This window comes from Schistocerca cancellata, chromosome 7, assembly GCF_023864275.1.
Source record: "Schistocerca cancellata isolate TAMUIC-IGC-003103 chromosome 7, iqSchCanc2.1, whole genome shotgun sequence".
Lineage (NCBI taxonomy): Eukaryota > Metazoa > Arthropoda > Insecta > Orthoptera > Acrididae > Schistocerca > Schistocerca cancellata.
This window is the reverse complement of record NC_064632.1, coordinates 571,651,410-571,668,765: the sequence shown is the minus strand read 5'-3', so window position 1 is coordinate 571,668,765 and position 17,356 is coordinate 571,651,410. Positions and strand designations below refer to the sequence as shown.

Below are 17,356 nucleotides of genomic sequence, written 5' to 3'. Positions count from 1 at the left end.
CTACAAGAAGTTTAATCGAAGTGATCCACAAAAATACCATTGAATATCCTTGACAACAATTTGATATAGAATCTTAGAACATATTCTTAGCTCAAACATAATGACGTGTCTCTAACAGAATGATCTCCTCCATGGCAATCAGCATGGATTCCAAAAACATCAATCATGTGAAACCCAACACACAGCTTTCTCAAGACATTCTAAAAGCTTTGGATCAAAGCAATCAGGCAGATGCAGTATTTATTATTTTCAAAAAGTATTTGACTTAATGCCATACCTATGCTTAAGATCAGAAGGATGATCATATGGGGTATCAAGTGAAATGTGTGACTTGATCGAGGACTTTTTGGTAACAATGTTATTTTGGATGGAGAGTCATCGTCAGAGGTAAAAGTATAACTGGGTATGCTCCACGGAAGTCTGCTTGGACAGTTCCTGTTAATGTTGTGTACAATGACCTTGCAGACCGTATTAACCCATTATCTCCCATTGATCATTTTTAGACTCTATTGTCTTTTTTTAAATTACTAATTATGGGATAACTTATGTAGAATTCCAGTTATTATACTATAAACCTACATTATTGACAGTACTGTTGTAATTTTTTTATTTGTGAACCTACAACTGAAGAGTGCCCTCTTCAAGAAACAAAGCAATTATGACTTTGCCTTTGACACAAGAGGTGAAATCCTGTTTGTCAATCAAATAATGATAAATGCATCTGAATTGACACCAATTTCTTACTGTGGAGCCACTCACTTCTGCAAGTAGGTGGAATGAAACAACTAAGCAGAAAACCAACTGACACAGCTTGTAAAGAATTACTATATACAGGATGGTCCACTGATCGTGACCGGGCGAAATATCTCACGAAATAAGCGTCAAACGAAAAAACTACAAAGAACGAAACTTGTCTAGCTTGAAAGGGGAAACCAGATGGCGCTATGGTTGGCCCGCTAGATGGTGCTGCCATAGGTCAAACGGATATCAACTGTGTGTTTTTTTTTTTAATGGGAACCCCCATATTTTATTACATATTCGAGTAGTACGTAAAGAAATATAAATGTTTTAGTTGGACCACTTTTTTCGCTTTGTGATAGATGGCGCTGTAATAGTCACAAACATATGGCTCACAATTTTAGACGAACAGTTGGTAACAGGTAGGTTTTTTAAATTAAAATACAAAACGTAGGTACTTTTGAACATTTTATTTTGGTTGTTCCAATGTGATAAATGTACCTTTGAGAGAACTCATGTTGTTACAGCGTGATTACCTGTAAATACCACATTAATGCAATAAATGCTCAAAATGATGTCCGTCAGCCTGAATGCATTTGGCAGTACGTGTAACGACATTCCTCTCAACAGCGAGTAGTTCACCTTCAGTAATGTTTGCACATGCATTGACAATGCGCTGACACATGTTGTCAGGTGTTGTCGGTGGATCACGATAGCAAATATCCTTCAACCATCCTAACAGAAAGAAATCCGGGAATGTTAGATCCGGTGAATGTGCGGGCCATGGTATGGAGGTTCGACAACCAATCAACCTGTCATGAATTATGCTATTCAATACCGCTTCAACCGCACGCGACATCCATCATGTTGAAAGTACATCGCCATTCTGTCACGCAGTGAAACATCTTGTAGTAACATCGGTAGAACATTACGTAGGAAATCAGCATACATTGCACCATTTAGATTGCCATCGATAAAATGGGGGCCAATTATCCTTCCTCCCATAATGCCACACCATACATTAACCCAACAAGGTCGCTGATGTTTCACTTGTCGCAGCCATCGTGGATTTTCCGTTGCCCAATAGTGCATATTATACCGGTTTACGTTACTGGCTATTCGTAAATGACACTTAGTCGCTAAATAGAACGCGTGCAAAAAACCTGTCATCGTCCCGTAATTTCTCTTGTGCCCAGTGGCAGAACTGTACATGATGTTCAAAGTCGTCACCATGCAATTCCTGGTGCATAGATATATGGTACAGGTGCAATCAATGTTGATGTAGCATTCTCAACACCGACGTTTTTGAGATTCCCGATTCTCACGCAATTTGTCTGCTACTGATATGCGGATTAGCTGCGACAGCAGCTAAAACATCTACTTGGGCATCATCATTTGTTGCAGGTCGTGGTTGACGTTTCACACGTGGCTGCACATTTCCTGTTTCCTTTAATAACATAAGTATCCGGCAAACGGTCCGGACACTCGAATGATGTCGTCTAGGATACCGAGCAGCATAACATAGCACACGCCCGTTGGGCATTTTGATCACAATAGCCATACATCAACACGATACCGACCTTTTCCGTAATTGGTAAACGGTCCATTTTAACATGGGTAATGTATCACGAAGCAAATACCATCCGCACTGGCGGAATGTTACGTGATACCACGTACTTATATGTTGGTGACTATTACAGTGCCATCTATCATATTGCGAAAAAAGTGGTCCAACTAAAACATTCATATTTCTTTACGTACTACACGAATATGTAATAAAAATGGGGGTTCCTATTTTAAAAAACACAGTTGATATCCGTTTGACATATGGCAGCGCCGTCTAGCGGGCCAACCACAGCACCATCTGGTTCCCCCTTCAAGCTAGATGAGTTTCATTCTTTGTAGTTTTTTTTTTTTTTTCATTTGATGCTTATTTTGTGAGATATTTGGCCCGGTCACTATCAATGGACCACCCTGTATATATGGGAGGAGTAGGCCATCCCAACTAGCTTGTTGGGAAATATGCCATTTCTTTACGCGGTAAGAAATGGCGTAGGGCTCTCTTTATAAGAATAACTGATATGACTGTTGTGAACAACTGTTATACTCCGTATGGTTCATGGAGCACGATTTCTGGGGAGTTTCCGACGATATCTTGCTGATCAGTATCTAACACAGCTACCAACTGCACAGTGGCACATCCCTTATCAACACCAAGAAGAGTGCTTCATGAAGTAAGATATGACGGAAGAGGACCACTTTATGTCAATATGTAATTCCCAAGGATTTTGTCAGTTTATTGGTTACAAAAGCATACCAATGACATACTGTAAGAAATGTAACAACTCCTTTGAATCCTACCACAAACAATAAGATACAGCAATGTAAAAGGATAAATAGGTAGGTATAACTGAAAAACACTGACGTCTGTAAAGTAAATTTTAAAAGTAATAGAGGTTTTTCTTCTAAAACTGGATGATTTTTATAACACAAAAATATATAAAAAAAGAACAATATTATGATTATATGTAATTTACCCTTACAAACAACAAAGCTGTAATAATGTACTTATGAAAAATAAATATTTAACAGAAATACCAATATTTAAATGTCTGTATAAACATCAGATCCTGTATCATCTTAGTTATTTATTTATGGATCAGGCAATTCTGTTCATTGGAGAACCTTAAAAAATAAATTAAGGAATTATTTATGTTATTTGACATCATTAAATTGTATAAACATGGAAGCATAAGGTTTCATTTTCTTCCTCACAGTACATTTTAACTATGATAGCAATGCATTTAATCCTTAGACACACTGCTTCTCCCACATATACTCTCTTCTTACGTATAATTTTACAGGAGGAGGAGTAGACGAGAGAGAGATAGGGGGGGAGGAGGGCATTAGTACGTATAACCAACTCCTATACATTTTTAGCAATTTTGAACCATTGCTGGGATCACTAGTCATCATGTCATTATACAGGGTGGAGAAAAATTGTGTCACAAAATTTTAACCCTGGATAGCTGATGCCAGTAGGAACCAAAATTATGAATGTTGTGTAGGTCAACAACACACAATTTAAAAAAAATGAAAACTTGGTGTCACGCGCTCCGACAACCATATCGCTGCGCGTCAACCGAAGAAAGGCAACGGCAATCCCACGGCTAATGGGAGTGCGTGGCACCAAGTTTCCATAGTTTAAAAATGTTGTGTTGTCAACCAACACAACTTTAGTAATTTTGGTTCCTATTGGCATCAGCTATATGGGGTTATAATTTTGTGACAATTTTTCTCCACCCTGTATACATCAGCTCTATTCTATGTTTTGCACAGCTTTTTATGTAGGTATGACCATTAAATTTTATGTTCACATTTATCAACAAAATATATGAAAAGGATTTTCACCATTATAGAATGTAGGAACAAGTTGTTATGAAAGGATTCTTACCTGCCAAGTGGAGTGGCGTGGAATTTCGTCCCTGAGCATCTCTACAATTTATGTTCTCTGATGAGACAAGCCTTTGGACCCGTGCCAAGTTGCCCTTTTTGGCAGCATCTAGCAATGCTGCATTACCTCTTAAAAGGTCTGCCACATCTTGATCACCCTCACGCACTAGATCCAGAGGAGTTGCACCATCTCTATTCTTCTTGCTAGCATCGGCACCATGCTGAAATTTTAAGTTCTTACATAGCAAATCATAGTTCATACACTTTCTCCCCTTCTCTTTCACAAGAAATGGGTGTTTGTCAGTTTAGTGTTAGTCAAAGATAAAAATACTGTCATAAAACAGTATGAGCAACCTCAATGGTTCTTACTGACTTTGAATTTGTAATTTGGCCTATTTAATCCAAACTGATTGATAATAATGATATGCAACATAGAAAGTTTACTGAAGCATATATACGAGTAGGAAAACTTTGAGGGAAAGGCACATGAAAGAAAGCAGTCAGCCACACTGACAGTTATCTAAAACATCCACTGTACCTGGAAGTCAATGCGTGGGAAGTTTAATACTCTTAACTTCTTCATTTATTCATTTTTTATTGTGGCATTACTTTCTTTCATTTAGCTCCTGCATTTTGCAGGTGTTACTTTCTGTCTTCTGCACTATACCATCACTGTGATCGCACCTCAACAAAATTTCAAATCTTCACGTTAAAGGAAAAGTGGGTGGATATCATCTAATGAGAAACAGGCCATTTATCTGTAGGTAAGTAGTTTAGGCTTGTGAGACACTGTCTGCAATTTTAATTTTTGATGCTGGAGAGTATTAAGGTCACACCACCATCTCAGGACTTAAGACTTCAATGTTCACAATTCCAATCCTTAAAAGATCCTCCACAATTTACATGTTATCAATTTTTTAAATATAATAATCAAACTCTTAGCAGAAGTACAATAACCAAACCTTGAGCAGAAGTCGTACTATGTCGTATTTGCCTTTAGCTGCAGCCTCATGTAGAGGTGTGAACTTCCACAAATCCGCAACATTTACACTAGCTCCATGCTTCACAAGCAGTTCAGTCACTTCATAATGACCATACGAACAAGCATTGTGTAATGGAACAAGGCCCCTGGAAATAATAATAAATTAATCCCATTTACACTTACGGAATAAATTTATTTATATCAGTGACATCCATAACTTATAGTAATACATACCCCTTATCTTTAGCATGGACATCTGCTCCATGTGCCAGTAAATATTCCACCACAGCCACTCTGTTGTAGCCAGCAGCAAAATGGAGAGGCGTAGAATGCCTGTTAAATGAAGAACTGTTGGGAGAAATTGAGTTCTTTGCAAGTCACATCCAAGAAAATATCTTTACAGAGCACACAAATTATTTTCCTTTCTGTCTTTCAGAAAGATTCATCAACATAATAGCCTGAAGAAAAGTCCTGAAGTCAAAGTAATATAACCCTATTTACTTCCCAAAACAAAGATGATGAGACTTACCAAACAAAAGCGCTGGCAGGTCGATAGACACACAAACATACACACAAAATTCAAGCTTTCGCAACCAACAGCTGCTTCGTCAGGAAAGAGGGAAGGAGAGGGAAAGACGAAAGGATGTGGGTTTTAAGGGAGAGGGTAAGGAGTCATTCCAATCCCGGGAGCGGAAAGACTTACCTTAGGGGGAAAAAAGGACAGGTATACACTCGCACACACACACACATATCCATCCGCATATACACAGACACAAGCAGACATTTGTAAAGGCAAAGAGTTTGGGCAGAGATGTCAGTCGAGGCGGAAGTACAGAGGCAAAGATGTTGTTGAAAGACAGGTGAGGTATGAGCGGCGGCAAATCGAAATCAGAAATTAGCGGAGATTGAGGCCTGGCGGATAGCGAGAAGAGAGGATATGCTGAAGGGCAAGTTCCCATCTCCGGAGTTCTGACAGGTTGGTGTTAGTGGGAAGTATCCAGATAACCCAGATGGTGTAACACTGTGCCAAGATGTGCTGGCCGTGCACCAAGGCATGTTAAGCCACAGGGTGATCCTCATTACCAACAAACACTGTCTGCCTGTGTCCATTCATGCAAATGGACAGTTTGTTGCTGGTCATTCCCACATAGAACGCTTCACAGTGTAGGCAGGTCAGTTGGTAAAACACGTGGGTGCTTTCACACGTGGCTCTGCCTTTGATCGTGTACACCTTCCGGGTTACAGGACTGGAGTAGGTGGTGGTGGTGGGAGGGTGCATGGGACAGGTTTTACACTGGGGGCGGTTACAAGGGTAGGAGCCAGAGGGTAGGGAAGGTGGTTTGGGGATTTCATAGGGATGAACTAAGAGGTTCCAAAGGTTAGGTGGATGGCGGAAAGACACTCTGGGTGGAGTGGGGAGGATTTCATGAAGGATGGATCTTATTTCAGGGCAGGATTTGAGGAAGTCGTATCCCTGCTGAAGAGCCACATTCAGAATCTGATCCAGTCCTGGAAGTATCCTGTCACAAGTGGGGCACTTTTGGGGTTCTTCTGTGGAAGGTTCCGGGTTTGAGGAGATGAGGAAGTGGCTCTGGTTATTTGCTTCTGTACCAGGTCGGGAGGGTAGTTACGGGATGCAAAAGCTGTTTTCAGGTTGTTGGATTGGAGCAGATTCGTTTGCCACGAAGACCTAGGCTGTAGGGAAGGGACCGTTTGATGTGGAATGGGTGGCAGCTGTCATAATGGAGGTACTGTTGCTTGTTGGTGGGTTTGATGTGGACGGACGTGTGAAGCTGGCCATTGGACAGGTGGAGCTCAACGTCAAGGAAAGTGGCATGGGATTTAGAGTAGGACCAGGTGAATCTGATGGAACCAAAGGAGTTGAGGTTGGAGAGGAAATTCTGGGGTTCTTCTTCACTGTGAGTCCAGATCATGAAAATGTCATCAATAAATCTGTACCAAACTTTGGGTTGGCAGGCCTGGGTAACCAAGAAGGCTTCCTCTAAGCGACCCATGAATAGGTTGGCGTACAAGGGGGCCATCCTGGTACCCATGGCTGTTCCCTTTAATTGTTGGTATGTCTGGCCTTCGAAAGTGAAGAAGTTGTGGGTCAGGATGAAGCTGGCTAAGGTAATGAGGAAAGAGGTTTTAGGTAGGGTGGCAGGTGATCGGCGTGAAAGGAATTGCTCCATCGCAGCGAGGCCCTGGACATGCGGAATATTTGTGTATAAGGAAGTGGCATCAATGGTTACAAGGATGGTTTCCGGGGGTAACAGACTGGGTAGGGATTCCAGGCGTTCGAGAAAGTGGTTGGTGTCTTTGATGAAGGATGGGAGACTGCATGTAATGGGTTGAAGGTGTTGATCTACGTAGGCAGAGATGCGTTCTGTGGGGGCTTGGTAACCAGCTACAATGGGACGGCCGGGATGATTGGGTTTGTGAATTTTAGGAAGAAGGTAGAAGGTAGGGGTGGGGGGTGTTGGTGGGGTCAGGAGGTTGATGGAGTTAGGTGAAAGGTTTTGTAGGGGGCCTAAGGTTCTGAGGATTCCTTGAAGCTCCGCCTGGATATCAGGAATGGGATTACCTTGGCAAACTTTGTAAGTAGTGTTGTCTGAAAGCTGACGCAGTCCCTCAGCCACATACTCCCGACGATCAAGTACCAAAGTCGTGGAACCCTTGTCCGCCGGAAGAATGACGTTGGATTGGTCAGCCTTCAGATAACGGATAGCCTGGGCTTCAGCAGTGGTGATGTTGGGAGTAGGATTAAGGTTTTTTAAGAAGGATTGAGAGGCAAGGCTGGAAGTCAGAAATTCCTGGAAGGTTAGGAGAGGGTGATTTTGAGGAAGAGGAGGTAGGTCCCGCTGTGACGGAGGACGGAACTGTTCCAGGCATGGTCCCAATTTGGATAGTGTCTTGGGGAGTTGGATCATTAGGAGTAGGATTAGGATCATTTTTCTTCGTGGCAAAGTGATATTTCCAGCAGAGAGTACGGGTGCAGGACAGTAAATCTTTGACGAGGGCTGTTTGGTTAAATCTGGAAGTGGGGCTGAAGGTGAGGCCTTTGGATAGGACAGAGGTTTCGGATTGGGAGAGAGATTTGGAGGAAAGCTTAACTACTGAATTGGGGTGTTGTGGTTCCAGATTGTGTTGATTGGAATTTTGAGGTTTTGGAGGGAGTGGAGCTGGAAGTGGGAGATTGAGTAGATGGGAGAGACTCTTTTTGTGTGCAATGAGAGGAGGTTGAGGTTTGCTGGAAAGGTTGTGAAGGGTGAGTGAGTTGCCTTTCCGGAGGTGGGAAACCAAGAGATTGGATAGTTTTTTAAGGTGGAGGGTGGCATGCTGTTCTAATTTGCGGTTGGCCTGTAGGAGGATGTTCTGAACAGCCGGTGTGGATGTGGGAGAGGAAAGATTGAGAACTTTTATTAAGGATAGGAGTTGATGGGTGTGTTGATTGGCTGAGTGTATGTGTAGGTGAAGGATTAGGTGGATGAGGGCAATGGATTGTTCATGTCCCATGCACCCTCCCACCACCACCTATTCCAGTCCTGTAACCCGGAAGGTGTACACGATCAAAGGCAGAGCCACGTGTGAAAGCACCCACATGATTTACCAACTGACCTGCCTACACTGTGAAGCGTTCTATGTGGGAATGACCAGCAACAAACTGTCCATTTGCATGAATAGACACAGGCAGACAGTGTTTGTTGGTAATGAGGATCACCCTGTGGCTAAACATGCCTTGGTGCACGGCCAGCACATCTTGGCACAGTGTTACACCGTCTGGGTTATCTGGATACTTCCCACTAACACCAACCTGTCAGAACTCCAGAGATGGGAACTTGCCCTTCAGCATATCCTCTCTTCTCGCTATCCGCCAGGCCTCAATCTCCGCTAATTTCTAATTTCAATTTGCCGCCGCTCATACCTCACCTGTCTTTCAACAACATCTTTGCCTCTGTACTTCCGCCTCGACTGACATCTCTGCCCAAACTCTTTGCCTTTACAAATGTCTGCTTGTGTCTGTGTATATGCGGATGGATATGTGTGTGTGTGTGCGCGAGTGTATACCTGTCCTTTTTTCCCCCCTAAGGTAAGTCTTTCCGCTCCCGGGATTGGAATGACTCCTTACCCTCTCCCTTAAAACCCAAATCCTTTCGTCTTTCTCTCTCCTTCCCTCTTTCCTGATGAGGCAACAGTTTGTTGCGAAAGCTTGAATTTTGTATGTATGTTTGTCTTCGTTTGTGTGTCTGTCGACCTGCCAGCACTTTCATTTGGTAAGTCACGTCATCTTTGTTTTTAGATATATTTTTCCTTCGTGGAATGTTTCCTTATATTATAACCATATATATATATACATATTTAAAAAGAAAGATGATGAGACTTACCAAACAAAAGCGCTGGCAGGTCGATAGACACACAAACAAACACAAACATACACACAAAATTCTAGCTTTCGCAACCAACGGTTGCCTCGTCAGGAAAGAGGGAAGGAGAGGGAAAGACAAAAGGATATGGGTTTTAAGGGAGAGGGTAAGGAGTCATTCCAATCCCGGGAGCGGAAAGACTTACCTTAGGGGGTAAAAAGGACAGGTATACACTCGCGCACACACACATATCCATCCGCATATACACAGACACAAGCAGACCATATATATATATATATATATATATATATATATATATATATATATATATATATATACAACTGTCAATTTTCTCCATATTTTTCATGCCTTTTAGAAAGCATTAGCTTTTTTTTTGGTAACTTTTTCCATATCTATACAACCAAACATAGAGGCTCTTTTTATTTGCAAAATGTAAATTGTTGCACAATCAAGATCCTTGGATTTATAGGAGTGCACTGAAGTACATCCTTCTAAAACAAAAATTAAGGTCAAAATAACAGTTTACGTACATAAAGACGTGTGAAACCCACACATGCTACAATAATATCTAGAAAGACAGAAAATAACACTAACAAATGGAAACTCCAACTAGGAATATCAGCAATGTACGAAAATTTAAAGATTGCTACTTGCTGTAAAGATTACATGTTAAGTTTCAGACAGGCACAATTAAGACACACATAAAGCTGTCGGCCACAGCCTTCATCAACAAAAGAGAAACACACACCATTCATATACACAAGCAAGCACACCTCATGCACTCATGACCGCCAACTCCAGCATCTCGGGCCAGAATGCAACAATCGTGGGATGCAAGCAATATGGAGGGATAGGGGAAGGGGAAGGGATAGTGGTGTGTAGGTGGGGAGAGTGAAAAAATGCTGCCTGGAGGAGTGTACAGGGACTACAATGCCAACAGGTGCAGTGTCAGGAGGTTGTGGGGCAGAGAGGTGGGGATAAAAGGAGCGGACCAGGAAAGATAAGCAGGAGTGTTGGCAAACGAAGAGGCTGGGAGACAAGTATTGAGAGGAGATAATAGCAAAGAGGGGGTGGAAACTTTTGGGTGGAGGGTGTGGGGACTGTTTGTTAGCGTAGGTTGAGGACGGAATAGCTATGGGAGTGGTGAATGTGTTGTACAGGTAATTCCCATCTCCAGAGTTCATAAAAGCTGGTGGTGGTTGGGAGGAATCAGATGGCTTGGGTAATCAACCAGTCACTGAAATTAAGCTGTTATGTTCAGCTGCATGTTGTGCCACAGGGAGGTCTATTTTTACTCTTGGCCACAGTTTGGCAATGGCCATTCCTCCTGTTGGACAGCTGGCTGGAAATCATATCAATGTAAAAAGTGGTGCAACACCTGCAACAAAGCTGGGAAATGACATGGCTGTTTTCACAGGTGGGCCAGCCCCCGAAAGGATACGATAAACCTGTGACATGACTGGAAAAGGAAGTGCTGGGTGGGTGGATTGGGCAGGTCTTCCACAGGAATATGATCCTTGTGGCATGGGGGTTGGGAGTCGGAGTGACATACGGATGACTAAGATGTAGGTACCTGCATTTCGACAGTTGTCATCACTTTCACAACAAAAAAATCCCCCCCCCCCCCCCCCCCCATACAGCCATCCGGGGATGGTGTACGTACAGTGACATGAACTCCCTTTCCAAGTACGCTGTGTCTCACCAAGCCCTTCACAGATAGGCACTATCTCCCAGACCTAGTCCACAAACAGATGTCCCATACTATTTCTCCTCACACCCCCAATCCTCCCACTACCCCAATACCACACTGGACTGGAACAACTGAACCACATAGTTTGCCAGGGCTTTGATTACCTATCATCATACTCTGAAATGCGTGATATCCTACCCGAGATACTTCCCACCCCTCCTAAAATGGTGTTCCATTGCCCACCCAACCTCCACTTAACAGTCCATACATATGCCACTCTCAATCCCTTGCCACTAGAATCATATTCCTGTGGAAGACCCAGGTGCATAATCTGCCCAATCCACCAACCCGTCACTTCCTATTCCATTCCTGTCACAGGTTTATTCTACCCCATCATCAGCTAGGTGACCTGTGACAGCAGCCATGCCATTTACCAGCTTTGCTGCAACTGTTGCACAGATTTTTTACATTGGTGTGAGTACCAACCAGCTGTCACAAGGAGGTTTGGCCACTGCCACAAACTGTGGCCAAGAGCAAAGGAGACCACCCTGTGGCACAACATGCCACTGACCGTAACATGCTTGAGTTCAATGGCTGCTTTGCTACCCGAGCTATGTGGATCCTCCTCTTCACCACCAGCTTTTCTGAACTGTGCATATGGGAGGTATCCTTACAACACATCCATAACACTTGTAATTATCCCAGCTTCAAACCTACAGTAACATACTGTCCCCACACCTTCCACCCAAAAGTTTCTACCCCCTCTATCCTATCATCTCCTCTCCATACATGTCTCCCAGCCTCTGCTGCCTTCTGCCAACACACCCACCTATCTTACCCTCGGTCCACTCCCTTTCCCCCTTGTGCATGAAGTTTCTTGCTTGTGTTTGGTTCTCTTTTGCTGATGAAGGCTTTGGCCAAAAGCTTTGTGTAAGTGTCCTGGAATTGTGCCTATCTACAACTTAATGTGTCATAAATGTTTTGATCTTTAGGGTAGCAGGTTCCTTTTCCTAAACATAAACAAATGCCAAACAGTATCAATTATTTATGACTAAACTGACACTAATTTCTGTAACATTGCCATTTTCTTTTACTTCCAGAGCTTGCAATTTCTGAAACCCTTCTGTGTCATTATCTACTATTTTGGTATGAGTTGGCATAGCAATCGTCTATACAGTTTCAGTAGTATCAGCAAATGCAATTCCTGCTATTTCACAAATTAAGCAAAACACTGTGACATAGTATGAACTAAATAGTTGATGTGGGTGCTAGCCATAATGTGCCTTTGTTCCTAACAGGATCACAGAACCAATTAAGATTTCCACAAAATTTAAGCGTCAAATTACAAGACATTTCTCTCAAATACCACTTCCACAATGGAAATAGTGACTGTAACATCACAGGCCTAGGCATAGGGCTCAATGCCATAAAGCAGGCCAGTTGCAGCAAGATGCTGGCTAAGCATTGTGCCAGTCACTCACTGGGTGTCACTACCTGCCTCCGGAAAGTGCCTCGACCATTACTGAAATCAGGCATACTTTAGCATGTGACACATGTGGCTTCTGGAGCTGAAATACCACACAACACACCCAATTTGGCATGGATAAATACTGGACCCAGAACAAGCTGGGGATGCTTCCACATCAGCTCCTGACACTCTACTGAGGTATGCCATAGCACAAGGCCATCATACCCCTTGGTCAAGTGCAGTATAACAATTATTGACATCCTCGATGGTAACACTGGCCGTTGGAGTTCATAAGATCGAAACTCTACCATGTCTGTGAAACACAGATGCTGTGGATCAACACCAGGCTGTGCCATCGGACAAGTTCAGATATCTGTAGATGCTCAGCCTTGCTGGGACAGTAAGACAGTTTCTCCTATAGTAGTCCTTGCCAACCCATCAAACTCACAACACCCATGTGGGAAAGTGGAATGCTATCCTGACAACATGATGAATGACTCTTCTGCTCTTCTGTAGAGGTCATTGCACCCTAGGCCATTACATTCTGGAGTCAGCAGTAATGCATGTATGTAGCAGCATGTGCTTTCTATAACCGCTTGTGGACTCCTTGCATCTGTCATTCCTGGATATGCCCTCTTCCTGTTGTCCTATTTTTCTTGTCAGGTATAAAGTCTGGTGTGGTACCTGACAAGGGCCTAAGGGATGATGAACAAATGAAACTAGTAGTGTGTATGCAGTGTAGCCCACAATGTCTTGTGGTCCATTCCTGAATCACACAAAATGATACGCTGAGTATATAGGCAAAAAGGGAATTATGCCCGGCAGTGTAGGGAGAGTGCTTTGTTGAAACAAGGAAGGCCGTGGGTATCAGGGAGGTTTAGGCCAATGTACACAGTTGGTCACTGTAAGCACAGTTTGTTGCAAGCAGTGTTGATGCCAGCGTTGTGTGCAAAGTTCCTCTCTTCCTTTTCGTTTCTGTTACACACTCCTCCTGCTTTCTTCTATTTTCTAATATGGTAGTTGTAAGATGTGGTATAGTGCTGACAAAGTAAAATGTACATCAGTGTTAAAGCAGTACCTTTTGGCTTGAGATTTTTAACTTTGACACTGGCTCAGAGCAGCCTTGAAAGGTGTTGAGATATCATGGATGAGATGGGCCATTGGCCAGCTCTAGGTCCCTTGAAGTTCAGTGGGCATGACAGCAGAAAATCTACGTAAGATAAATATTGTCTGAAATTATGTATGGCATGATGGGAGAATGTATCTGGTATTAGGGAGTTACATCAAGGAGGAAGTATTGTGGAGTATTAAAGAGTTGTATTAAGGTGCAGTGTACAGGTTGTAGCTGCTGAAGCACCTGTGGTCTGTAAATATATCAGTGGTATTGCAGAGCTCATGTAGCATGACACTGCATGGATGATGCATGTGGGATGCTCAACAGCATGATCCTCAGCACCTTACAAAGTGTCATCATGCCATTCACTTGGGGCGGTAGAGCTGCTCCCACAGGTGGAAGTGCTTATAAAGCATAAGAGTCCAACTAGCAATTATAAAAAGCTGCACAAAGCAATTACACAGAAAACAACCAGTAAAAATGTCAAATTGCCTGAGCAAGCTATGTATCCAACGCACACTGACTTCCCACCCTCAGCACTTCAGGTACGAGGTCTGACAGTTCACAAACTTTCAAAACTCACGTTACACTGATGATGGTGTCACCAATGATGGCACACAGATCAACAGCCAAACTAGGAGTTACCTTAATCTCAGTGAATAAAACATATGTAGCCATAACAGCTAAATTTGAAAGTGGCACATGGTGGATCGTCTCACCGGAAGTGGGAAATGTGTTGGGCAACCTCCTATGCAAAGTCTGGTGAGCAGCACATTCTATCGGTGAGGTTGGGATGAAGTCCACCACACCTGCATGGTTGGTTTGAGTGACCACTTATAACCATTCAGTTTCCCTCTAACACATGATTATTCTATCAGACACTGAGATGAAGGCACGCAAGGAGATGGCATGTCATAGCAGAACACAATCCCTGTTGGCTGGTTTGTCAGCTGTGTCATTTCCTTGTATCCTGTGTTCAGTTACACAGTGTAAGACCACCTCCTTGCCTTTGTGTTGGATCCGCCAAGGAGGCAATTTGTTCCATTCCTGGCTTCACATTTAGAAGTCTGATATATCCAGATGTGTGAGAAAGTTTGTAGCAAGTATCCCAAATGGCTTAGTCACATGGGGCTGGCTCCTGGACAGCCACTCAAAGTTGGGATGGACTGCCGCACTAAATGCTAATGACTGAGGCAATGATGAGCTTTTCAGGACATACTGGGCCAGAAGGAGGCACTGTTGAACATAGTGTAGTGGCCTGTAGACACAAACTCTGAACTGGGTTGGTCTGAAGGGCTCCAGTCAATATCTGAATGCCCTCATGGCAGACAGTATCTAACATACTGAGGTAGGAAATACAGGCTGATCCCTAAACCACTCTGCCATAATTTATCACGATTTGACAAATACCCTATAAAACTGCAAGAGGTGATACCTGTCAGCTCCCCACACAGCATTTAACAGAGTTCTTAAGAAGCCACTGATAGAAATTGCAAACAGTGTGACACTGAGTACACTGCCTTGGGAGACTCCAGTCTCCTGAAAACAGCAGTACACAAGGCACCAATACAATATCGAATGCATTGGCCCTCGAGGAAGGATTGGATAAGAAGTGACAGACACCCCCACAGTCCCCATTCATTAAGTTGACAAGGATGTTGTACCTCTAACTGACGACTTACAATTTTTCAAGAAAAAAACAAACCAACCAAATGGTTTTGGTGTAAGAAGGACTCCTGTATCACCATCTCCAGTAGACTTATGTTGTCAAGGGGAGAATGATAGCACCTAAAACTGCACCAGGAGCAGCACAGGTAACTTGGAATTTGAGAAGGCAGTGGCTGACCAGGTGGTCAAGAGCCTTATCCCTACTACTCCAAAGGGCTGCACCTCAGTAACTGTTAGGGTTAGTAGAATCCTTGACTGGCTTCCATAACAGAATTAATAATGCTGCTCCTAAGTGGAGGGGTACCGTCCATCAAACCTGATCTGTTTGAGGAGGATAGGAGTTTGCCTTTGGCTCTATGGCACAGATGATGGAACATGATATAATGAATCTGATCCGGTCCTGGACCAGTATCTCTGGATGCGGACTGAAGTGATTCCAATTCCCACATAAAAGAGTTGAAGATGGTAGACTGCCTAATTACACAACAAGAAGCAGAGCCACATCACCACAACCCTAAGGAACATCTAAACACAAGAATTTGTCCATATGATGCAGCGACAGTAAAAAAGTGTTCAGGTAAAACCTGAGCCACGTCTTTAGGAGTGGCCACAAAGACTCAATTTCTCAACAAGGCCATAACCAGAGGTGTACTGCCCTTGCCTGAAATTCCCTATTTCTTTATTCCACCAAGGAACAAGCCATTATCTGAGGTTGTTGCTAGACTGGGCAAAGGAATCAGTGGTAGCTCAGTGGATCACATAGGTCATATAGTCCACAATCTCCTGGGCACATTCCTGTTGGTTGAAGATGGCCTGCTGACTGTATCACAACCAATTTGCCCTTTAAAGTATCAGTCTCCTGTTGACCACCATCTGTGTCAGCAGGTGTCTCCACACTAGAAAGTGGTCACTGGAAAGCAAATCTGTGCCCAGTTCCCACTGAATTGAGTCTGCAATAGCTGCAACGCAAAAACAAAGGTAAATGGCTGAGGATGACCCTGTAGCTGTATAAAAATGTGCCATCTGACCAGAGTTTAAAAGGTAGATACCCTCTAAATTGACAAGGCAGTCGATAATTTGATCCCTGGAGCAAATGGTACCTGAGCCCCACAACACAACGTGTGCACAGAAGTCAGCCATGAGGAGGAATGGGCAGGGGCGATGCAGAAGAGCTCTGTCAATGCACCTGTACTCAACAGATCATGAGGTGGAAGATGTAAAGAACACACTGTAATGTTAAGCTGGTGTGAGAACTTCCATGGCAACTACTTATCGGGATGTGGTAAGGACAGGAGAGGAGGGGCATCTGTCATTGACGAAAACAACCACCCCATCCTTAGCCCTGCCTCCAGTAAGATCATTGTTCCAGCCCCTTAATGCAGGCTTATGGGTAACTTTAAAATGAGTTTGTAGTAGTAAGATGCAGAACGGTCTCTCCGGAGGCAGGATCTGCAATTCTTCTAAGTGAAATCAGTATCCATTTAAGTCCCACTGCGGATGTCACTTTGTGAGCCACTGATTAGCAACGACTGTCCTTGTCATGCTCCCTCCCTTGGCAGGGGCGATTTATCCAAAAGATCAGAGTGAATATTATACGGTCCCTGGCTGTCCATTTCACCCATGTGGATATCAATATCGCCAACAGTAAAATCAGAAACTGAATTGGGACAATACTCACTGATCCAATGGTTTAGCTGCCACTTTCTTCGATTTTCAATGACTTTTTGCATGACTTTTCCTTACTTATGGGAGGAGTTGGTTGCATGAGTAGGGAGGGACAGCTAAGTGTGCCTTCGATGGTGTGCAGGCATACTGGCTGAGGTTCCAAGTGTATTGTTTACGATGTCTGAGTGATTAG

The 17,356-nt window shown here is 43.3% G+C and overlaps 1 protein-coding gene across 4 annotated transcripts in view; it reads right to left on the bottom strand.

The window, feature by feature from the left end:
- The window catches only part of LOC126092506 (poly [ADP-ribose] polymerase tankyrase), a 605,292-nt gene that overhangs the window by 73,397 nt on the left and 514,539 nt on the right, over nucleotides 1–17,356 (bottom strand). For 3 of the 4 annotated variants that reach the window (XM_049908132.1, XM_049908133.1, XM_049908131.1), the window contains exons 9-11: nucleotides 5,408–5,521; nucleotides 5,154–5,319; nucleotides 4,193–4,412 (exon numbers count right to left, since the gene is read on the bottom strand). In XM_049908132.1, the coding sequence (XP_049764089.1) occupies nucleotides 4,193–4,412; nucleotides 5,154–5,319; nucleotides 5,408–5,521 (500 nt within the window). The remainder of the gene's footprint in view (nucleotides 1–4,192; nucleotides 4,413–5,153; nucleotides 5,320–5,407; nucleotides 5,522–17,356) is intronic. The other variant, XM_049908134.1, reaches the window with a different exon arrangement.